General features: G+C 33.6%; 2 protein-coding genes and 1 pseudogene across 2 annotated transcripts; all 3 read left to right on the top strand.

The window, feature by feature from the left end:
* The first annotated feature begins 1,181 nt into the window (after nucleotides 1-1,181).
* LOC117928992 ((-)-alpha-terpineol synthase-like) lies at nucleotides 1,182-3,915 on the top strand. Its single transcript, XM_034849166.1, has 7 exons — nucleotides 1,182-1,453; nucleotides 1,547-1,814; nucleotides 2,025-2,400; nucleotides 2,501-2,719; nucleotides 2,817-2,955; nucleotides 3,044-3,292; nucleotides 3,439-3,915. The coding sequence occupies exons 1-7, from the start codon at nucleotides 1,238-1,240 to the stop codon at nucleotides 3,742-3,744; spliced, it is 1,773 nt and encodes a 590-aa protein (XP_034705057.1). The 5' UTR covers nucleotides 1,182-1,237; the 3' UTR covers nucleotides 3,745-3,915.
* Nucleotides 3,916-10,448: 6,533 nt separating this feature from the next.
* On the top strand, nucleotides 10,449-12,608 carry LOC117928276 (annotated as a pseudogene).
* A 9,197-nt stretch (nucleotides 12,609-21,805) lies between these two features.
* On the top strand, nucleotides 21,806-24,501 carry LOC117929034 ((-)-alpha-terpineol synthase). Its single transcript, XM_034849220.1, has 7 exons — nucleotides 21,806-22,046; nucleotides 22,140-22,407; nucleotides 22,617-22,992; nucleotides 23,093-23,311; nucleotides 23,409-23,547; nucleotides 23,638-23,886; nucleotides 24,025-24,501. The coding sequence occupies exons 1-7, from the start codon at nucleotides 21,831-21,833 to the stop codon at nucleotides 24,328-24,330; spliced, it is 1,773 nt and encodes a 590-aa protein (XP_034705111.1). The 5' UTR covers nucleotides 21,806-21,830; the 3' UTR covers nucleotides 24,331-24,501.
* Nucleotides 24,502-25,017: the final 516 nt, after the last annotated feature.

Genomic DNA, 25,017 nt, shown 5'->3' with positions numbered 1-25,017 from the left:
TTAGTAATATGAACTAAGGGGCACAGCTGCATGACATTAGCAAATCCTATGCTACCTCTACCTCCAACTATTGTTTTGTGTATGAGAATCTATTTGAAAAATCAGTAAAAGTTCAGTTCCTTTACTATGTCAAAGTTAAGAAAGTCAAAAATAAAAATATAATCAGTTTTTATTTATTTATTTATTTTCCATAAATTTTTTTGTCTAAGATAATTTTCTGATAAAATAATTATAGCCTGTTTGGTCGTGTGATTTAAAAACACTTTTCTATTTTAAAACAGAAGATTGTTTTTAAATTTTTTTAACATCGTTTGACTATTATTTTTTGGAAACAATTTTAAAAACAAAATGAAATAATAATTTTTAAAAAATAAGTAGAAATTTTTTTTACTAGTTTTTAAAAATAAAAGGAAAACATGACCTATTTAATCATATTTTTCTAAACTTATTTTTTTAAAAAAAATTGTTTTTAAATTAAAAAATAAAAAATAATTTTTAAAAACAAGTAGAAAACATAGCCAAACGCGGACCTTAATTTTTACTATAAAGTTTTATTTATTTATTTATTTATAAATGACTCTTATTTCTATTAAAAAAAATGGTCATACTTTGGTTCTTTCATCATAGCAAGTCACTAGAATTTATGTAGTCCCCTCCTTTATTTATTTATTTATTTTAAAATCCCGCATTTACAGCCCGTGAACTACAATTATTGAGTTGCAAGTGTGGCAACACGTGGCTGCATTTTTTAAGTAATCCCCACTATCGCAATTATTAGTTGTATTTTTACTTTTTTAATAAAAGAATTACTTCAGTGGACGTTGATATCCTGATGGCACATTTTTTAAATTCAAAATTATAGTGTACCGACAATGGCCCAAGAGGCTAAGAGAGGTAAGTAGCCCCCAGGGTTGCCGGATCATTTTTGTAAAATAATCATTCCCAAGTTGGATATAAGAGACTTATGAGAAAAGCAAAATGCTCATTATGGTGACCATGGTGGATTATTTGGATTATGTTTCCCAAAGCAATGAGGATAAGAGATCTACTAGCCCCCACAAAAATTATGAACAGAAGACAGATCCAGATGGGATTTGCAAATGTTCTAGAATTAGTGGTATTTTTCCCAAGGATTAGTGGCTCGGACGGATCTGTAAATATGTATATACTGATTTCAATTGGATTAAGTAACCTAACAATCCAAAGATTAGGCCAGTCTTTGTACTAGCAGATCTCCATGGCTCTTTCCATGCTTGCTTCAATTCCTAATCTGATCACGCACACAAGACTTCCAATCATAATAAAATCCAGCAGTTGTAAGGCTTCTCCCACTGGAATCAAGGTCAAGAGTGGCAACAGCAATTGTGAGGAAATCATTGTTAGGCGAACTGCAAACTACCATCCTACCATTTGGGACTATGATTATGTGCAGTCACTAAGAAGTGATTATGTGGTAGGTTTATCATGAATATTGCTAACTGGTTGATTCTAGTTATTAATGTTCCACTTGGTGGTTACTGACAAATACATGCGGTTATGTATGCAGGGAGAAACATACACCAGAAGACTTGATGAGCTAAAGAGAGATGTGAAGCCAATGCTTGGCAAAGTGAAGAAGCCTTTGGTTCAGCTGGAGCTAATCGATGTCTTGCAAAGGCTTGGAATATATTATCACTTCAAGGATGAAATAAAGAGAATATTGAACAGCATATACAACCAGTACAATCGGCATGAAGAGTGGCAGAAAGATGATTTATACGCAACAGCTCTTGAATTTAGACTGTTAAGGCAGCATGGCTATGATGTGCCTCAAGGTGTGGCTGTGTAGGATTCACTTCTTCATTTTGTTTGTTTTAAATAAGCTAAGAACTTAAATTTAAATGAACTATAGGCAACAATACAAATATTGATCTCTTATTTGTTTATCTTTTTTTTTGGGAAGCTTTTACAATACTTTTTTCCAGATATATGTAAGCTATGACTTCATCCCAAATAATAATTAGTAAGCACTGTTATAAATGCAGACGTTTTTAGTAGATTCAAGGACGAAACAGGGAGCTTTAAGGCATGCCTGTGTGAAGATATTAAGGGACTGCTCTGTTTGTATGAAGCTTCATACCTATGCGTACAAGGAGAAAGTACCTTGGAGCAGGCCAGAGACTTCGCACACAGACATCTTGGAAAGGGCCTTGAGCAAAACATAGATCAAAATCTTGCCATTGAGGTGAACCATGCCTTAGAGCTTCCATTGCATTGGAGAATGCCAAGGTTAGGGGCAAGGTGGTTCATAGACGTATACGAGAAAAGACAGGACATGAATCCTATCTTGCTGGAGTTTGCTAAATTGGACTTCAATATGGTACAAGCCACACACCAGGAGGATCTAAGACACATGTCAAGGTAATTAGTTCATCGACATTCTTAATGTTTTGAGATCCAGCAAAAACCTCTGTATCATGCTCTCATAATGTTTTTATTGTCTCCCTTGGCTCCTATAAAGCTGGTGGAGTAGTACATGCCTGGGAGAAAAGTTGAACTTTGCTAGGGACAGGCTGATGGAGAATTTCCTATGGACTGTGGGAGTGAGATTCGAGCCTCAGTATGGATATTGTAGGAGAATGTTAACAAAGGTTAACACACTCATAACGACAATTGATGATGTTTACGACGTTTATGGTACAATGGATGAACTCGAGCTTTTCACAGATGTTGTTGACAGGTTACTGTTTGTCTTACTTCCCATATCCTCTATAAATCATATCCTTCTGATTATGTCAGCTGCTCTAAAAATTCAAGTATCTTCTTTGCATATATAGGTGGGATATCAATGCAATGGATCCACTTCCAGAGTACATGAAGTTGTGCTTCCTTGCTCTCTACAACTCCACCAATGAAATGGCTTATGATGCTCTGAAGGAACATGGTTTACACATCGTTTCCTATCTTAGAAAAGCGGTATTATCTGCAACTTTGAACTCATTCCATTATATGCTGTTTACATGCATGTAGTAATCTTCTCATTTTGTTATGATTAATCCTTCAGTGGTCAGACTTATGTAAATCTTACTTACTGGAGGCAAAGTGGTACCACAGTGGATGTACACCAACCCTACAAGAATACATTAGCAATGCATGGATTTCAATATCAGGTCCTGTAATACTAGTCCACGCCTATTTTTTTGTGGCAAATCCAATCACCAAGGAGGCCTTGCAATCCTTGGAGAGATATCACAATATTATCCGTTGGTCATCAATGATTTTAAGGCTTTCAGATGATCTGGGAACATCACTGGTCTGTATTCTACTCTCTCTCACAATCTCCTTACAAGTCCTAATAAATATATATTTCTGTAATTTCTGTTCATAGACGGCCCATTATAATGGTTTTATTTATTTTTTATTTTTTATTTTATTTTATTTTATTTATCCTTGTCTTAGGATGAGTTGAAAAGAGGAGATGTTCCCAAGTCAATCCAGTGTTACATGTATGAAACTGGTGCTTCTGAAGAAGACGCCCGTAAACACACAAGCTATTTGATTGGAGAGACATGGAAGAAGCTAAATGAAGATGGAGCTGTAGAGTCTCCATTCCCTGAAACATTTATTGGAATTGCAATGAATCTTGCTAGGATGGCCCAGTGCATGTATCAGCATGGAGATGGACACGGGATTGAATATGGTGAAACTGAGGATCGAGTGTTGTCATTACTCGTTAAGCCCATTCCCAGTTTGAGTTCTGAATAATATTGAAAACCAAATTTGATCTTGAGTTATGGGAAATTGTCGTAACCCTGATGGATTAATATAATTTAAGGTCTTATATTTGGAGGGTTAATTACGTATATAAAACAGTGACTTTTGAACTTATCATTTGTGTTTTAAAGCATATTAAAAATATATTGTATTCTACTTTAATTTCTTTGGGCTGGTGTTTGTTTTCAATTTTTAACCCAAATGAATTTGTACCGAAGCTTGGATTTGGATGAGAAGTGAGACATTTCCATTTCAAGTCTTCTAATTCAGAAAATTTACCTTTGCTTTGTTCTTAAGATGTTGGGAAGTTTTAGAGAAATGTTACATAAAAACACGATAAAATTAGTAAATGATTGATCATTTTTTGGAAGATGAAAAATGAAAAAGATAAGAAGGCTTAGAAAGACTCATAACTGTTAAGGCAACTTGACCTTAAAGTTTCTCATTATTCAAATTGAGGTTCAAGAAAACGTCATCTGGGATTTCAAAGTCAAAGATTTGACTATAAAGAGATTCATCAATATAGGAAGCAGTCAAGTGATCCATAGTAATCATTCAATTCATTTAAAAAAAGTTCTTTCTCAATTTTATGAAAATCAACTGCCTAAGTAGATCAAAAAGGCTAGGTAAGGGCAAAGTAAGGTCCACATTCATCCACAAGGCTGTAAAAGCCCCAAAAGTCTCAAAATAAGGGGGGGGGGGGGTGGGGGGTGTGGGGAAGGAGGAGGCTCTATTTAGCAAATGTTTTCGAAAATAATATTAAAAAAACAGTTTTAAAAATAACTTTTTAAAATTGTTTTTTAATGTTTTATAAAACAAATGTCCGTTTGAAAACCTAAAATATTATTAACTTATTTTCTATGTTTTTAGATATACTAATAGAAGATCACTTGTGATGCATGTGAGGGATATATCAATGTACACTTGGTGATGTTTGCAATCTCTAACAGTTGATTGACCCAAGTTTCATGGCAATGTAGAATAAATTTATATTAACTTGTTAAATATTGACCAACAAGATGGTAATAAAAAAAAATGCATATTGTAATTCTTTAGACTTTAGTCAAGTTTGAATTCTATGAAAGGCTTTTTCTCAATTCCACGAGACAAGGCTATTTCTCAATGTGAAAAAAAAAAACTGTTTCTTAGGATGATAAAATCTTTATTGATCCAAATATATAAACCTTTGTTAAGAAGAGGATAGGACAAATCTCTTTGCACTTTTTAAGATCTAGGAAAGTTGTACAAGTCTTATTACAATTGAATTTCCCATGGACAGCTGCTGTAGTTACACTTATCATGAAGCCACCAATCATGATTAGCATTGGTTTAGTAACTGTTGTAGCCTCATAAACTTTAATAATTGCTTCAACTTCTTGAGCCAAAAAGTGCAAAGAGGGAAGCAAGAAAAAATAAACAAGAAGAAATGGGGATCCCATCTGGGGAAGTAGCAAACCAATCTCAATACTAACTCAACTCGCTCAATTACTTGCAAGAAAAAGGACAAAGTTAAAAATATGGTGCTATCTTTCAACGTTTCCAAAAGAAATAAAATGTCATGTAAGTAGTTTTGATATAACAAAGAATCTGAGGTAAATCACTAACGTCTAAACTTAATCATATCATCTACGATATTCTTGGGACTGGATTATAGATATATAAACTAGAGCTATTTGGGTATTAATAACATATGTTCTTGGGACTCGATATGAATATTTGGATGTTTTTAGCTTTGAAGTAGTAGAAGCTATACAAGTAATAAATCTTTGGTTTTATTTAATATGGGATTGTGTTATAGTGGATACGTAGAAATTAATGGTAAAAGGCATGGGTGTAGAAGCCAATTTTGAGGTAGAAAAAGGACGGTGATTAAATTGGTTGATAGAATATAGCAGAGGCCACGTTAAAAGTGAAGGCAACTGCGGGAGAGTATTGGTACGGGAGGGGGAGCACAGTGAAGAAGGCCGATGCTCCAATCTGTCTGTGATGGGGATGGCATGAAACACATTTAAAGCTTGAGCAACTTGAAAATGGTAGATGGGTCATGGGTGGCTGGGAGTGTCGTTGGAAGCTGCCGACATGGCCCATAAATTTATCATCATATAAATTGTTAGACATCTCAAGTACATAAAAGTACGTACCATCTCAAGTTTCTCTCTCATCTGATTTGAAGAAGATTACTCTAAGAGAGAAGTTGAAAGTCTCAACCAAATCACATATACAAACAGAAAATAAAGAAAAAGATTAGATTTTTAACGGGGTTTGGTGATGAATGTGATTCTTACATGTTAACCAAACCAAACACACATGAGCTTGAACCCTACGAGCTGACAGGGCAGCTCGAAGCCCGACATCCGCAGCAAAGTGCAATAAAAATAATTCAGGGTTCACAATCCAACAGAAAGTGGCGATTACAACTGAGCCGGTGCTGCACCTAAAAGAACTTCTTTTAGTTGAGTTAATTCTCTTTATTAATGAAAGAGTTGTATAAAAATTTTACAGTTTTTTTTTGCAGATATATGTAAGCTATAACTGTTAAGAAATCTTCCAATTGAATTAGAATTTTACTGGCTTATAAATAGCCTTACAAGATAACTCAAAACAGAGCTGGAAGTAATCCACATCTAACAGTCCTAGAAACTTGGTTTATAACTAAAGAATAGATAAACCTAAAAGCACATCCCTTATCAATAGGAAAAACTAACAAATCCCTAACAAACTACCTAAAAACGAGTACTTTAACATCCTCCCTTAAACTGAATGCTTTAGCAATCAGTTTACTCCAGGATCCAAACAAACACCCAACAAATCACGTAATTTCAAGAATGCATCAAGCTTTAGAGGTTTAGTCATTATATCTGCAACTTGCTCCTGCGTATGACAATGAACCATCTCTACAGTTCCATCTTTTGTAAGCTCACGAAGGAAATGAAAATGAACATCAATGTGTTTGCAACGACCATGCATCACTAGATTCTTAGAAAGCTTGATTGTTGAATTGTTATCACAATAAACTGTTGTAGAATCATGTTGAGCATGGTTGAGACTTCCAATATCCTTCTTAACCATATTGCTTGACAGACACAAGAAGTTGCAGCAATAAACTCAGCTTCAGTAGTGGACAAAGAGACCATAGGTTGCTTCTTTGAGGACCAAGACACTGCTCCTGAGCTCAACATAAACACATAACCTGAAGTGCTTTTCCTATCGTCTAAATCCCCAGCATAATCACTATCTGTGTAGGCAATCAATTCCTCATTTCCACCCTTCTTGTAGAACACACCAAAATCAATGGTACCTTTCAAGTACCTTAGTATCCTCTTTGCTGATTGTAAATGAAGTTCAGTAGGACAGTCTATAAATCTGCTGATGAGACTCACCACAAACATAACATCTGGTCGAGTGGCAGTCAAATACATAAGACTTCCTACAATCTTCTTATAGAACGTACTGTCAACCCTCACTCCATCTCCATTTTTCGTAAGCTTGAATCCAGGAACCATAGGATTATGAACTGGATTGCACTTGTCCATGCTGAACCTTTCCAACACCTCCTGTGTGTATTTCTTCTGATTAATAAAGATGCCATCTGATCTTTGCATCACCTCAATGCCAAGAAAGTATCTCATTTTTCCAAGATCAGTCATATCAAATTCAAGCATCATGGATTTCTTAAACTCAGCAAACATAATTTCATCATTCCCAGTAAAAATAAGATCATCCACATAGAGACACACAATCAAAATCTTACCTCCTTTTCCAGTCTTGATGAATAAAGTATGCCCATAGTGGCATTTTTTAAATCCTTTCTTCATAAAATAGGACTCTATACGACTATACCAAGCTCGCGGAGCTTGTTTAAGTCATACAAAGCCTTTTTCAATCTGTACACCTTTTGCTCATTGCCCTTCTGTTCATAGCCAGGAGGCTGTTTGACAAAGACTTTTTCACTTAGTTCACCATGTAAGAAGGCTGACTTTACATCTAACTGGTAGATTGTCCACTCCTTTAGAGCTGCAAGAGAAATCACCACTCGAATTGTATCTAATCGAGCTACAGGTGCAAAAACCTCAGTATAATCCACCCCATGTTCTTGAGTGTAACCCTTTGCTACCAACCGAGCCTTGTACTTATCCACTTCTCCATTCTCATTAAAATTTGTCTTGTAAATCCATTTTACCCCAACTTTCTTTGCTTCAGTAGGTAAATCTGTCAACTCCCATGTATCATTCCTCTCTATGGCTTCTATCTCTACATCCATTGCTTTCCTCCATTTCATACTTTTCACAACATCGCCAAATGAGACTGGATCATTGCCGACAAACAAAGCTTGGTATGCAGTGTCTTCTTCCTCAGGTAAACCTTTTCCACTTTCGTAATCTCTCAGCCAAGCTGGTGGCCTTCTGATTCTTCCTTCATTAGGATTAAGTGGATTTTCTTCATTTGACTCATATGAATCATTACCCTCCATAGCTTCAATTGTAATGTCATGGTGATTAGTTTCAAAATTTCCTCTATTGGTATCAACTAGGACTGCTTCTTTGTCACTTTCTCCCCAGTCTAGATCAGCTATAATGGCTTTTTCATGACTTTTGTTCCAATCCCAACTGTTTTCTTCTTCAAACTTCACATCTCTGCTTACTATTATCTTCTGAGAGACTGGATCATATATGCCTTCGACTCCTCACTAACTCCAAGTAGAACACATTTCACACTCTTGTCATCAAGCTTAGTCCTCTTACTATCAGGAATATGAACATGAGATATGCAGCCAAACACCCTGAAGTGATCAACTGATGGTTTAGATCCACTCCAAGCTTCTTCTGGAGTCATGTATTTTACTACTAGAGTTAGACTTCTATTCAGAACATAAACAGTCCAATTAACAGCTTCAGGCCAAAAAGTTTTTGGAATTTTTCTTCCTGAAAGCATGCTTTGCACCATATTCATAATAGTTTGGTTCTTTCTCTCCGCAACACCATTCTGTTGGGGAGTATATGCCGCTGTCAGTTGTCTACGTATGCCATTTTCCTTACAAAAATTTGTGAACTCGTGTGATGTGAATTCTCCTCCACGATCAGTGTGAAGACATCTTATATATGAACCAGTTTCTTTCTCAACACAACTCTTATAATTCTTGAAAGTGATGAAAGCTTCTGACTTCTCTACCAAGAAATAAACCCAGGTTTTTTTGGCTAAAATCATCAATGAAAGTGATTAGGTACCTTTTCTTGCTATTTGAAGTGGGGTTGATTGGTCCACAGATGTCTGCATGCACCAGTTGAAGAATCTGAGAAGCCCTCCATGTGCTTTCTTTTGGAAATGGATTTCTTCGTTGTTTTCCTACCAAGCAGTCTTCACACACTTTTAAAGGAGCTTGAAATTGTGGCAGTCCATTCACCAGTCTTTTCTGCTGAAGAGTCTTCAAGCCGTTGAAGCTTAAATGTCCGTATCTAAGGTGCCAAAGCCGAGCTTGATCTTCTGTAAGAGAAGAAAGGCAAATTTCTTCTTTTAGCAATTTCTGGGCAGGCAAAATAAACATTCTATTTGAGGACATTGCAATCTCCATGATTAATCCTCTATCTGGATGATAAATCTTACATTTCCCATGTTGTATGAGAATTGCAAGCCCCTTCTCTTGTAGCTGTCCCACACTTAGCAAATTATTGTGCAATCCTGGAACATAAAACACCTCAGTGATGAGCTGCACAATTCCATTCACAAACGTTTGTATATTTCCTTTTCCTGTTACTGCCATGCTTGAATTGTCTCCAAGCTTTACAGAAGTGTTGAAACTCTCATCAAGCTTAGAGAAAAGCTCCTTCTTGCCACACATATGGTTGCTGCAACCTGAGTCAAGAAACCATAACTCCTCTTTGCTAGCTTCCTTGCCATCTGCATGTGCCATTAATAATATTTCTCCACTAGCTTCTGCATATTGTGCCTTTGTCTTTGTCTCCTTGTTTGGATATTCATATTGAAAATGTCCAAGCTTATGGCAATTATAGCACTCAATGGTAGACTTGTCAAAGCTTTATCTACTTCTACCTCTTCCTCTTCCTCTTCCTCTAAATCCACCACGACCTCGTCCTCTTCCTCTTGATTGATCTTCATAGGTAACCTTCAATGCTTGTTCTTCCATAAGATGGCCATTCATGCGTTGTTCATGCACCAAAAGACTGCTTTGTAGCACATCAATGGATAAGGTGTCTAGATCATTAGACTCCTCGATAGAGCACACAACATAGTCGAATTTAGGAGTCACAGATCTTAGAATCTTTTCAATGACCACAACATCCTCCATTTTCTCACCATGAACCCTCATTTTGTTGGCTATAGTAAGGGTTCGAGCAAAGTACTCATTCACAGATTCTCCTACCCATTTTGAGCATCTCAAATTCCTTTCGAAGAGCTTGTCGTTGTGCGCGCTGCACTCGTGCCGTCCCCTGGTACTTCTGCTTCAAAGAGTCCCAAATGCTCTTTGTTGTATCTTTGTTCAGAATGGTTTCTAGGACTGATCGATCAATGGCTTGGAAGAGATAATTTTTAACCTTCAAATCCTTCAGTTTTGCATCTTTAATCACCTTCTTTTGCCCTTCAGTGAGTTCTACCCCTGCTTCTGCTGTAGGGATCCCTTGTTCCATCAGGTTTCAATATACCTTCGAGCGCAAAAAATTCTCCATAAGCATACACCAATGATCATAGTGTGCATCAAGTTTTGGAATTGTTGGTTGCACAAAGTTACTCTCAGTTGCCATCCTTACTGCTACACTCTTAGAAGACTGCTGCTTCTCAGGTTTCTGCTGGTTTTGATCAGGCCCGGTGATTGCTGGCTTTTGCTCCTTTTGCTCTGATACCAAATGTTAAGAAATCTTCCAATTGAATTAGAATTTTACTGGCTTATAAATAGCCTTACAAGATAACTCAAAACAGAGCTGGAAGTAATCCACATCTAACAGTCCTAGAAACTTGGTTTATAACTAAAGAATAGATAAACCTAAAAGCACATCCCTTATCAATAGGAAAAACTAACAAATCCCTAACAAACTACCTAAAAACGAGTACTTTAACAATAACTTTATCCCAGATAATAATTGGTTACCGCTCTTATAAATTCAGATGTTTTTAGTACATTCAAGGACGAAACCAGGAGCTTTAAGGCATGACTGTGTGAAGATATTGAGGGAATGCTCTGCTTGTATGAAGCTTCCTACCTTTGTGTACAAGGTGAAACCACCTTGGAGAGGGCCAGAGATTTCGCATACAGACATCTTGGAAAGGCCCTTGAGCAAAACATAGATCAAAATCTTGCCATTGAGGTGAACCAGGCCTTAGAGCTTCCATCACATTGGAGAATGCCAAGGTTAGAGCCAAGGTAGTTCATAGATGTATATGAGAAAAGACAGGACATGAATCATATTTTGCTTGAGCTTGCTCAATTGGACTACAATATGGTGCAAGCCACACACCAGGAGGAACTAAGGCACATGTCTAGGTAAGTTTATCTACATTCTTAATGTTTTTGGGATCCAGTCAACGAACTCTATATCTTTTTTTATATTTTTGTTGTCTCCCTTGGCTCCCATAAATCTGGTGGAGGAGTACACGACTTGGAGAGGAGTTAAACTTTGCTAGGGACAGGCTGATGGAGAGTTTCCTATGGACTGTGGGAGTGATATTCGAGCCTCAGTATGGATATTGTAGGAGAATGTCCACAAAAGTTAACACACTTGTAACAATAATTGATGATGTTTACGACGTTTAAGGTGCATTGGATGAACTCGAGCTTTTTACAGATGCTGTTGACAGGTTACTGTTTGTCTTACTGCCCATATCCTCTATGCATCATCTGCTTTTGATTAAGTTAGCTTCTCTAAAAATTCAGATTAATATCTACTTTACATATTTAGGTGGGATATCAATGCAATGGATCAACTTCCAGAATACATGAAGTTGTGCTTCCTTGCCCTCTACAACTCTATTAATGAAATGGCATACGACGCTCTTAAGGAACATGGTTTACACATCATTTCCTATCTTAGAAAAGTGGTATTGTGTGCAACTGTGAACTCATTCCATTTCTTTGCTATTAAATTTTGATGAGTTTCTATATGCTCTTTACATGCATGTAGTATTGTTGACTCATTTGATTATGCCTAATCCTCCAGTGGGCAGACTTATGCAAGTCTTACTTATTGGAGGCAAAATGGTACTACAATGGATATAAGCCAACCCTGCAAGAATACATTAGCAATGCAAGGATTTCAATATCAGGTCCCCTAACACTAATCCATGGCTATTTTTTTGTTGCAAATTCAATAACCAAGGAGGCCTCGCAATCCTTGCAGAAATATCACAGTATTATCCGTTGGTCATCAATGATTTTAAGGCTTTCAAATGATCGGGGAACATCACTGGTCTGCATGCTACTCTCTCACAATCTCCTTATGAGTCCTATAATGAAGATTTCTGTGATTTCTTTCCATACCCTTACAATGTTTTTTTTTTTTTTTTTTTTCTGTCCTTTTCCTAGGATGAGAGGAAAAGAGGAGATGTTCCCAAGTCAATACAATGTCACATGTATGAAACCGGTGCTTCTGAATAAGATGCTCGCAAACACATAAGCTATTTGATTGGAGAGACATGCATGGAAGAAGCTAAATGAAGATAGAACAGCAGAGTCTCCATTCCCTGAAACTTTTATTGGAATTGCAACGAATCTTGCAAGGATGGCCCAGTGCATGTATCAGCATGGAGATGGGCATGGGATTGAAGATGGTGAAACTAAGGATAGATTGTTATCACTACTCGTTGAGCCCATTCCCTTAGACAATGACAAAAGGTTTCTAGTTTGAGTTCTGAATAATATTGAAAACCAAATTTGATATTCAGTCATGGGAAATTCTTGTAGATGTGATGTATTAATATGATTTAAAGTCGTGCTATAATGGAACCAAAATTTAACTTTTAGATAGTTGAAGTGATGTTAGCATCTTAGTTATATTTCGTGACTAATTAGGTATATAAAAAAGTTGCTTTTGAATGGATCATTTGTATGTCTTCAAGCATAATAAAAATTTGTATTCTTCTTTAATTTTCTATAGTCTACTGTTTGAATTGTTTTCAATTTTTAAGTTCAAATAAACTTGTACCAAAGCTCAAACATGGATGAGAAGTAAGACGCTTCCATTTTGAGCCTCCAAATTAAGCAAAATTAACTTTGCTTTGTTCTCAAGATGTTGGGAGATTTTGGAGAAAGGATACATCAAAGCATATGCCAAAATTAGCAAATCCTATTGATTTTTTGGAAGATGGAAAATAAAAGTGATAAAGAAGGTTAATTTCCATGAATTATAAAGGCTCTTATGGCAACTTGACCTTTAACTAGTTTATCAATGTCAAGACCTAGGTTTCAAGGGAACTTGAAACCTCATATTTGATCCCAAAGTCAAAGGTTTGATCATAAGAGACTCACTAGTATAGTAAGTAATCAAAGTGGTCGACAATAATTATTCAATTTATCCAAAAAAACATTGATTCTTTCTCAATTTTCAGAAGATCATCTTATAATATTCCTATTATAAGTAGATCTAGAGGGCTAGGTAAGGGCAAAGTAAGGTCCAATCTCAAAATAGGAAAAAACATTGGGGGCTTAGTTACCCTTGGCAATCCAACACCCTAGTACTTTCCAAGAACCAAGTAAAACCTTAATGTTTTGGGATCCCTCCAACTCCCTATCATATTCTTATATTTCTATTATTTTCTTTTGGCTTTTATATGTTGAGTATGTGGAAGCTTTGATACCATTTGTTAAGTAAGTGGAAGCTCTAATATCACTTTTTGGGCAAAAATCACAACATCCAAAATCCACGAAAAGACTGAGATCGAACGTCCGATCATGCACTCCAAAATCCACATGCGCCTCAAGCTATGGCCTCACCAATGCAAAAAAAAAAATCGGAATACAAAAACCACTCGAAAATCACTCTTGTACTCCATTTTAAACAAAAAAATAAAAAAAAATAAAAATAGAACAACCTTAAATACAAATTAATTACCTTCACATTTTATGTGGGGGTTAGAGCAAAATGCCATCCAATGAGACGAAGACGAGATTTCTTCTTCATGAAGCCAATATATCACAGTTGTCATTTCCATTCGGGTTCGCTATCCTAAACTAGAATTTCAATCAAAACGTACCATCCTCAAGCCGTCTTTTTAACTAGACAATGTTTCGATGAAGTGCTCCATTTGGTTCTTCACAATTTCCACAAGCAACAAAAATTTAGATTGAGGTTTTCGATTAAAGGTTTACACTTTCAAATGTGTGAAATTTTGCAAATTTTGACACCGTCTTCGATTAGGAGGGATGAGGAAATTGGGACGATTGGGTTCAAATGGTTAGGACTTTGAGAGGAGAAGAAGCTGAAGATAGAAAACTGTAGATTGGAGTTTGGGATTAAAGGCTTTTGAAATGAAATGAGAAAAATTGTTAAAAAATATACAGGATTCTCTGCTTCGCCTTGGTGACGGAGTGAAAAAAGATGAGAGGAATGGGTATCAAATGAGAGAGAGGGAAGAAAGAACCGCCGGCTAGGGTGTTTTTGTGGGAAGCTCAAATTTTTATTTTGGAGTTTTCAGCCGGTTCAGTTTCAGCCCGTGCTGACATGGCCTGCGAATGTTGCTGACCTGGATACTTGAAGGGGTAATCTCGGCACATAAAAGATAGCCGACTCAAAGTGCATGAAACACATATAACTTTCCACATTAAAAGTTGTTTTTCATATTTCATAAACATGGGTTCCAAAAACCATATATTTCACAAATTGCCCCATCAAAACACAAGTTTCCAAAAAAAAAAAAGGGAAAGTGAAGAAAAGAAAGAAAGAAATAATAATAATAATAATAATAATAATAATAATAATAATAAAATAAAAATAAAGATATATAAAATAATAAAAATTAATAATTAAAGTAATGGCGAGTGAGTAAAAAATATCATATGTAATTGGGATTTAAATTTAAGAATAAAATTTAACTCAAAATTAATATAAAAATAAAATTATGATAAATTTTGGGGTCTACAAACCTTTAATTTTTTTTAATATTTTCTTCAGCATTAAAATGAAATTCATATTTAACATACTAATTAAGTTCTAAAAATCTCCAACTTTTCATTATCTTTCTTTAAAAAAAGATTGAAAAATAAAAATAAATATGAGGCTTTGTGCTTATTGTACTCTATTAAATATTAAATTGTCTAAATGTTAGATGTAATATATTTAATTAATTTTCTTAATGGATTGTTTTATTTATTAAATTATAAACGTATATAAAAAATCTTGTCAAAATAATAATTGACAAATTAAAAAAGACTTGCAAAGTTTTTATACTTTTTGATATGTTTGTAATCCATAATCATTTAAATTTCTTTTATTACTTTCATTTTTTAATCAATTAATTTATTATTATTATTATTTTATTTTATTTTTCTCTGAAAAAAGATTATTGGTGTCACCATGTGGTATGGTATAGAAGAATCATGTTTCGATACCAAGCTTTTTACTACAAAGTTTTTTATTTAATTTCTTTTTTAACTAAAATAAAAAAAACCTGTATAACAAATTGTTTGGGTGCAAAGGCTCATCCTTTTCCACTACTTAGTCTTTTTCTTTTGTTATGTAAGCATCAGTATCTCCCTATATGTCCTGTTTCAATGCTAAGTCTTTTGTTAAGCATCATTGCCTGCCCTACATTTCCTTTTTCAATACTAAGTCTTATTTTAGGCATCATTACCTACCATTTTAGGAGTTATACTTATCATGCATGGTATGTGATTGATGTTTTTTAATGCTAAGTCTCATTTTAGACATCATTACCTACCTTTTTAGGAGTTACTTGTAACATCATGCATGTTATGTGAATATTATTATTATTATTATTATTATTATTATTATTATTATGTGTATTTTATTTTCAATTAAAAATTTAACATGAAAGTAAAATGTCTTAATTCCTTCAAAGAGATTAAAAATGTTTTTTTTATTTTATTTCTAAATTCTAAAAGTAGATACCAATATAAGTGAACATGACATGGTACAAAGAATGTGATTAAGGTATAAAAAAATATGATTGAAGTATGAAAAGTATGTTTAAGGTATGACAAATGTGACAATGATATTAAGGTCTAAAATTTGTAAAATATAGTCAAAGTATATAGATAGGGAAAATTATGTTTATGAGAGCTTGAGAAGATCATTTAAAAATATAATGATCTAGGTATGAATAATTTGAATAAATTTGAAAAATATAAATAAGGTGAAAAATATATGACTAAGGACTAAGGTACAAAAAATATGTTCCAGGTACAAAGAATGTAACTAGGGTATAAAGAATATGACCTACTTATTGAAGTATGAAAAAGGTGATCAAGGCAATTAGGTGTGAAAAAAGTGATCTAAATACAAAAAATGTTATCAAACTATTGAAATATAAAAAATGTTACAAGGACACAAAAATTATTATAGCATGCAACAAATATAACTAAAATACAACATGAGCAACTAAAATACTAAGATATGAATAATGTAACCTAAGTATAAAGAAAATGACTAAGGGATACAAAAAATATGACAGAATATGATTAAGGTACTAAGATACAAAAAATGTGATCAAAGTATCAATGTATAAAATATACCATCACTAGAAATGAAAAAAAAAAAAAAAAAAAAGTGATTTAGATACAAATAATGTAATCTAGATAAAAAAAAAAAAAAAAAAAAAAAAAAAAAAAAAAAAAAGGGTGACCAAAGTATGAAAAATATGTTTAAGGTAGGAAGACTAAAATAACAATATCAAGGTATAAAATTTGTAATCTAAATGCAAAAAAGTATAAATCAAAGTATGTATATATGAGGGATATAAAAACAATATTATTATTTCACATGATATTTTTCTTTTCATAATTATATTCACATAAAATAAATAAAGAATGTTTCATCAAGGTAATGAGACCTTCAACCATGTTATATTTTCTTCGTCATTAATCAAATTAAAATTCATTTTTAGCGTACTAATTAAGTTACAAAAATCTACAGCTTTTCATTCTCCTTCCTACAAAATTCAAAAATAAAGATAAAAATTAGGTTTTGTGTTTATTGTACTCTATTAAATATTAATTTTTCCAAATGTTAGATGTAATATATTTAATTAATTTTCTTAATGAATTGTTTTATTTATTAAACCATAAACTTATATAAAAATTCTTACCAAAATAATAATTGACCAACTAAAAAAGAGTTGCAAAGTTTTTATACTTTTGATATATATGCAATCCAAACTTATTTATATTTTTTTGGTTACCTTCCTTTTTTTAATCGATTTATCTTTTTCTAATTTTATCTTTTTATATATACATGAAAACAAATTATTGGTATCACCATGTGGTATAGTATAGAAGAATCATGCTTTGATATCCACTCTTTTTATTATAAAGTTTTTTATTTAAGTTTTTTTAACTAAGATAAACAAAGTATTTAACATTTTTCTTGGATGCAAAGGTTTGTCATTTTCCCTTGTTTATTCTCTTTTTATTGTTATGTAGGTATCATTATCTTGCCTGCATCTCCATTTTCAATGCTAAAAAAAATATGGTTAGTGAATTATAAATGTATATAACTTCAATAGGCATTTTATTCTTCTTTTTTTTTTGTTATTCAACACATTAGTAAAAATATTGTTTAAATTTTTTTAGTTTATATTTAAAAATTCATTGCTTTCTTATAAATAATGTATTTCTAATAGACGTTATTTTAATAAAAGTATTATAAGCTAAAAATATTTTTTTTCTATACTCACTCCATAATTTAGGATATTTGAGAGATTCAAAAAATGATCTAACAATTTGAAGAAATTAAATTAGAATTATTTGATTAAAAATGTTAAAGAATGATTTTATCACTTTTTCCACATTCTACCATGGAATAAAATAGTTTTTCTCAACTTTGTATCTTGTGTTACCATAATAAAGGTTACTTCACAAAAAATATCTTGATAAAAACAAAAGAGAAAATAACCCTAATCAATAATGGTTTCTCCTTGTCTCTTTGACTACCTCATGAGAACATAATGTTGGCACTAAGAGGTAGCCCAACAAAATATTTTTGTGTTATTGTAAGCTTCAATGTTGTTAAGCCTAAAGATGTAACTAGTTAGGATATTCTTTTCTCACTAGTCTTGTAGCTCCACGTGTATAGTTGGTTAGGATGTGTATCTCATGCTTGTATATAATGCCTACTCTATTATTGTAGAAGATAACTGAGATAAATAATATCAGCATCTTTTCCTCTCATCTCTCTCTATGTTTCCCTCTATTTTCATCACCTCTTTCATCTTGGTATCAAAGCTTCCATGGCTTCTTTCAATGAAACCTCTGGATTCATCAACTGGATGTTTATAATGCCTTTTTACATAGCGACTTGGCTGAAGACGTTTTCATGGAACAACCGCTTGGATTTGTTGATCCTCTCTATCCTACTAATGTTTGCAAGTTGGATAAGTCTCTTTACGACCTTAAACAGTCACCTCAGGCTTGGTATACTAAGCTCAATACTTCTCTGCTACACTTGGGATTTGTTACTTCTAAGAATGACTCTTCTTTGTTTATTTGTCATTCTTCTCATGAGTTACTTCTTGTTCTTGTCTATGTGGATGATATAATCGTCACTGGGAGCCACTCTACTCAGGTTACTCACCTTATCCAACAGTTGTATCATTAGTTTTCTTTAAAGGATCTTGGTCCTCTACATTATTTTTTGGGCTTGATGGTCCATCACACACCTACTAGTATTCACCTCAGCCAAGCAAAGTATATCACTAATCTCCTTACCCAAGCTGCTATGTTGGATGCTAAGCCATGTCCCACTCCTATGTCCTCCAACACAAATCTCTCTCTTCCTGATGTTATGGCTCTTGAAAATGGTTCAGATTATCAAAGTTTTGTTGGTGTCCTTCAGTATTATACCATGACACGCCCAAATATAGCTTTTGCAGTAAATAAAGTGTGTCAATTCATGCACCATCCCTCTGATGTTCATTGGCAGGCTGTTAAGCTCATTCTTCGGTACTTAAATGGCACATCTCATTTTGGTATCTTCCTACAACCTTCCTTTGACTTCAACATCACTAGCTATACAAATGTCCACTGGGCTTCCTGCCTTGATGATAGGCATAACACTAGTGGCTACTACTTATTTTTTGGCTCTAATATGGTTTCTTAGTCTTCTTCCAAACAAAAAGTGGTATCCCAGTCCAACACTGAATTAGAGTACCAAGGGGTAGCAAATAGGGCTGTTGAAATTGCTTGGATCGAATCTCTTCTTCGTGAACTTTCCATTACTCCCACTCGACCTCCCCTCATTCTCTATGACAATATCAATGCAACATACTTAGCTACCAATCCTATTTTGCATGCCCAAACCAAACATGTGGAAATCGACTACCACTTTGTCCGGGAATGTGTTCTTCAACGCTCTCTCTCTCTCTATCCAGTTCACACCTTCTGATGATTAGCTTGCTGATTGCATGACCAAGCCTCTTTCCACTTAACATTTCATCACTCTACGTTCCAAGTTCACTGTTCACACTAGACCAATGAGCTTGAGCGGGGATGTTAAGCCTAAATATTTAATTAGTTAGGTTATTTTTTTCTCACTAGTCTTGTAGCTCCACGTGTACAGTTGGTTAGGATATGTATCTTCTCTTGTATATAATGCATGCTTTGTTATTGTAGAAGATAACTGAGATAAATAATATCAACATCTTTTCCTCTCATCTCTCTCTTTGTTTCTCTCTGTTTTCATCACCTCTTTCATCTAATGTTAATAAAATAATTCATACACAAAGATATATGATGATTTAAAGTGGTTTGACCAACCATGTCATACATGAGTAGAAGAGAATTATTATACTATAACATAAAGAATATTGTAAAAGACATAAACAAGATATAACTATTAGATCCTACTCATAACAAGCTTTCTCGCTCATGAGGTGTTTCCTACTCTTCTTCTTCTTCTTCTTCGTATATCTTAAATCAATTTTTATTGTGACATAAAATATTTATAGAGATAAATCTAATATTGCAATGACATATTAATATAAAAACATTTTAGACAATGTTTTTTTACAAAAAGGAATATATACTAGTTAGAAATTTTGAGACATTTTACGATAATATTATGATAAAATTCGTTAAGTCAATCTTCCATCTTAATACATTTTTTGTGTCATATTTCAATGAAAGAATAATTAACTTTACTTTCAATTAATAAAATTCTTTTTGTAATCTTTTAGTATGTCCTATTTTCTTTGATTCTTCTAGAAACCTTCAACCACAACTATATTTTCACTTATAGTGTCAACAAAAGCTTCAATGTCAATGCCATAATATAAGAACACAAAGATAAAATAATTCATGTATAAAGGTATCTAAGGTTTTAATGTGGTTTCATCAATTATATATTAGTGGATGAGTGAGAATCATTCCACTTTAACATACAGAATATTATATAGGATATGAAGAGAAACAACTATCGAGTCTCAATATATTCGATATATATATATGAGTCCCAAATACTTCCCATCCTTGTATACACCTTCAGTGGCAAGCCCTCCCGCTCCATTAAGTATATAGTCATCACTTCACAAGCTTGTAATCTATATCTCACAATATTATATTGTCATGACCTTATAATATTTTTTAAAAATAATATATATTAATTAGGAATTAACAAGGTTTTAATGTGGTTTAACCAACATATGATCCATGGATAAAAGAAAATTATTACAGTATAACATAAAAAAATATTATAAAGGATATAAATCAAATACAACCTATGGGTCCCAAAGTTTCTCAATCTTTTTCCTTTATGATCTAAACTATTTACAAAAATATTTTCATCTATATAATAACTTTTTTTTAAAAAAAAAAAATAATATATACCAATTAGTAATATGAGCAAAGGGGCAAGCTGCATGACATTAGCAAATCCTATGCTACCTCAACCTCCAAGTATTGTTTTATGTATGGGAATCAATTTGAAAAATCAATAAAAGTTCAGTTCCTTTACTATGTCAAAGTTAAGAAAGTAAAAATAAAAATCTAATATGTTTTTTATATTTATTTCTTTTCCATAAATTTTTTTTTTATCTAAAATAATTTTCTTATAAAAGAATTATAGTCTGTTTGGTCAGCTGATTTTAAGACAATTTTTTTTTAAAAAAAAAAAAAACAGAAAACTATTTTTAAAAATATCTAATACTATTTGACTATTGTTACTTGGAAACAATTTTAAAAACAAAGTGAAATAAAAATTCCTAAAAAATAAATAAAAATTGCTTTTACTAATTTTTAAAAATAAAAGGAAAACATGATCCATTTAATTGTGTTTTTCTAAACTTGTTTTTAGAAATTGTTTTTAAGTTATAAAATAAAAAATAATTTTTAAAAACAAGTAGAAAACATAGCCAGGCGGTCCTTAATTTTTACTATAAAGTTTTGTTTATTTATTTTTTATAAATGGCTCTTATTTCTATTAAAAAGTTGGTCATGTTTTGCTTCTTTCTATCATAGCAAGTCACTAGAGTTTATGTAGTCCCTTCCTTTATTTATTTATAAAACCCGCATTTACAGCCCATCAACTAAAATTATTGAGTTGCAAGTGTGGCAACACGTGGCTTCATTTTTTAAGTAATCCCCACTATCGCAATTATTAGTTGTATTTTTATTTTTTTAATAAAAGAATTACTTCAATGGACGTGGATATCCAAATAGCCAAGGGATTAGATGGCTCGTTTTTTAAATTCAAAATTATGTGCACTGACAGTGGCCCATGGGGGTACAAGAGGTACGTAGCTCCCAGCGTTAATAATTATGTTGTCGGACAATTTTTGCAAAATAATAATTTCCAAGTTGGATAAGTGGTATTTTTCCCAAGGATATATATATACTGATTTCAATTGGATTAAGTAACCTAACAATCCAAAGATTAAACCAGTCTTTGTACTAGCAGATCTCCATGGCTCTTTCCATGCTTTCTTCAATTCCTAATCTGATCACGCACACAAGACTTCCAATCATAATAAAATCCAGCAGCTGTAAGGCTTCTCCTAGAGGAATCAAGGTCAAAATTGGCAACAGCAATTGTGAGGAAATCATTGTTAGGCGAACTGCAAACTATCATCCTACCATTTGGGACTATGATTATGTGCAGTCACTAAGAAGTGATTATGTGGTAGGTTTATCATGAATATTTCTAACTGGTTGATTCTAGTTATTAATGTTCCACTTGGTGGTTACTGACAAATACATGCGGTTATGTATGCAGGGAGAAACATACACCAGAAGACTTGATAAGCTAAAGAGAGATGTGAAACCAATGCTTGGCAAAGTGAAGAAACCTTTGGATCAGCTGGAGCTAATTGATGTCTTGCAAAGGCTTGGAATATATTATCACTTCAAGGATGAAATAAAGAGAATATTGAACAGCATATACAACCAGTACAATCGGCATGAAGAGTGGCAGAAAGATGATTTATACTCAACAGCTCTTGAATTTAGACTGTTAAGGCAGCATGGCTATGATGTGCCTCAAGGTGTGGCTGTGTAGGATTCACTTCTTCATTTTGTTTGTTTCAAATAAGCTAAGAACTTAAATTTAAATGAACTATAGACAACAATACAAATATTGATCTCTTATTTGTTTATCCTTTTTTTTGGAAGCTTTTACAATACTTTTTTCCAGATAGATGTAAGCTATGACTTTATCCCAAATAATAATTAGTAAGCACTCTTAAAAATGCAGACGTTTTTAGTAGATTCAAGGACGAAACAGGGAGCTTTAAGGCATGCCTGTGTGAAGATATCAAGGGACTGCTCTGTTTGTATGAAGCTTCATACCTATGTGTACGAGGAGAAAGTACCTTGGAGCAGGCCAGAGACTTCGCACACAGACATCTTGGAAAGGGCCTTGAGCAAAACATAGATCAAAATCTTGCCATTGAGGTGAAACATGCCTTAGAGCTTCCATTGCATTGGAGAATGCCAAGGTTAGAGGCAAGGTGGTTCATAGACGTATACGAGAAAAGACAGGACATGAATCCTATCTTGCTGGAGTTTGCTAAATTGGACTTCAATATGGTACAAGCCACACACCAGGAGGATCTAAGACACATGTCTAGGTAATTAGTTCATCAACATTCTTAATGTTTTGAGATTTAGCCAAAAACTCTGTATCATACTCTCATAATGTTTTTATTGTCTCCCTTGGCTCCTATAAAGCTGGTGGAGTAGTACACGCCTGGGAGAAAAGTTGAACTTTGCTAGGGACAGGCTGATGGAGAATTTCCTATGGACTGTGGGAGTGATATCCGAGCCTCAGTATGGATATTGTAGGAGAATGTCCACAAAGGTTAACACACTCATAACGATAATTGATGATGTTTACGACGTTTATGGTACAATGGATGAACTCGAGCTTTTTACAGATGTTGTTGACAGGTTACTGTTTGTCTTACTTCCCATATCCTCTATGCATCATATGCTTCTGATTATGTCAGCTGCTCTAAAAACTCAAATATCTTATTTGCATATATAGGTGGGATATCAATGCAATGGATCCACTTCCAGAGTACATGAAGTTGTGCTTCCTTGCTCTCTACAACTCCACTAATGAAATGGCTTATGATGCTCTCAAGGAACATGGTTTACACATCGTTTCCTATCTTAGAAAAGCGGTATTATCTGCAACTGTGAATTCATTCCATTATATGCTGTTTACATGCATGTAGTAATCTTGACTCATTTTTTTATGATTAATCCTTCAGTGGTCAGACTTATGTAAATCCTACTTACTGGAGGCAAAGTGGTACTACAGTGGATATACACCAAGCCTACAAGAATACATTAGCAATTCATGGATTTCAATAGCAGGTCCTGTAATACTAGTCCATGCCTATTTTCTTGTCGCAAATCCAATCACCAAGGAGGCCTTGCAATCCTTGGAGAGATATCACAATATTATCCGTTGGTCATCAATGATTTTAAGGCTTTCAGATGATCTGGGAACATCACTGGTCTGTATTCTACTCTCTCTCACAATCTCCTTACAAGTCCTAATAAATATATATTTCTGTAATTTCTGATCATAGACGGCCCATTATAATGGTTTTATTTATTTTTTATTTATTTTATTTTATTTTTCCTTGTCTTAGGATGAGTTGAAAAGAGGAGATGTTCCCAAGTCAATCCAGTGTTACATGTATGAAACTGGTGCTTCTGAAGAAGACGCCCGTAAACACACAAGCTATTTGATTGGAGAGACATGGAAGAAGCTAAATGAAGATGGAGCTGTAAAGTCTCCATTCCCTGAAACATTTATTGGAATTGCAATGAATCTTGCTAGGATGGCCCAGTGCATGTATCAGCATGGAGATGGACACGGGATTGAATATGGTGAAACTGAGGATCGAGTGTTGTCATTACTCGTTGAGCCCATTCCCAGTTTGAGTTCTGAATAATATTGAAAACCAAATTTGATCTTGAGTTATGGGAAATTGTCATAACCCTGATGGATTAATATAATTTAAGGTCTTATATTTGGAGGGTTAATTACGTATATAAAACAGTGACTTTTGAACTTATCATTTGTGTTTTAAAGCATATTAAAAATATATTGTATTCTACTTTAATTTCTTTGGGCTGGTGTTTGTTTTCAATTTTTAACCCAAACAAATTTGTACCCAAGCTTGGATTTGGATGAGAAGTGAGACCTTTCCATTTCAAGTCTTCTAATTCAGAAAATTTAACTTTGCTTTGTTCTTAAGATGTTGGGAGGTTTTAGAGAAATGTTACATAAAAACACAATAAAATTAGTAAATGATTGATCATTTTTTGGAAGATGAAAAATGAAAATGATAAGAAGGCTCATCAATAATAGAAGGACTTGTAACTATTAAGGCAACTTGATCATTAAGCTTCTCATTATTCAAAGCGAGGTTCAAGAAAACCTCATATGCGATTCTAGAATCAAAGGTCTGATCATAAAGAGTACCTCAACTTAACCAAGCGCACTTTGGCATACACATTTAGGACAAAACAATAAAATATGACAAAAAAATACAATCTATTTTGTTTAATTAATTAAAAAAAATATATATATACATAAAACAATTGTCATCTACATCATATATACATAAATGATGAAA

Source organism: Vitis riparia, chromosome 13, assembly GCF_004353265.1.
Source record: "Vitis riparia cultivar Riparia Gloire de Montpellier isolate 1030 chromosome 13, EGFV_Vit.rip_1.0, whole genome shotgun sequence".
Lineage (NCBI taxonomy): Eukaryota > Viridiplantae > Streptophyta > Magnoliopsida > Vitales > Vitaceae > Vitis > Vitis riparia.
Note: the sequence above shows the minus strand (reverse complement) of the source record. Positions and strands in the feature narration are given on the sequence as shown.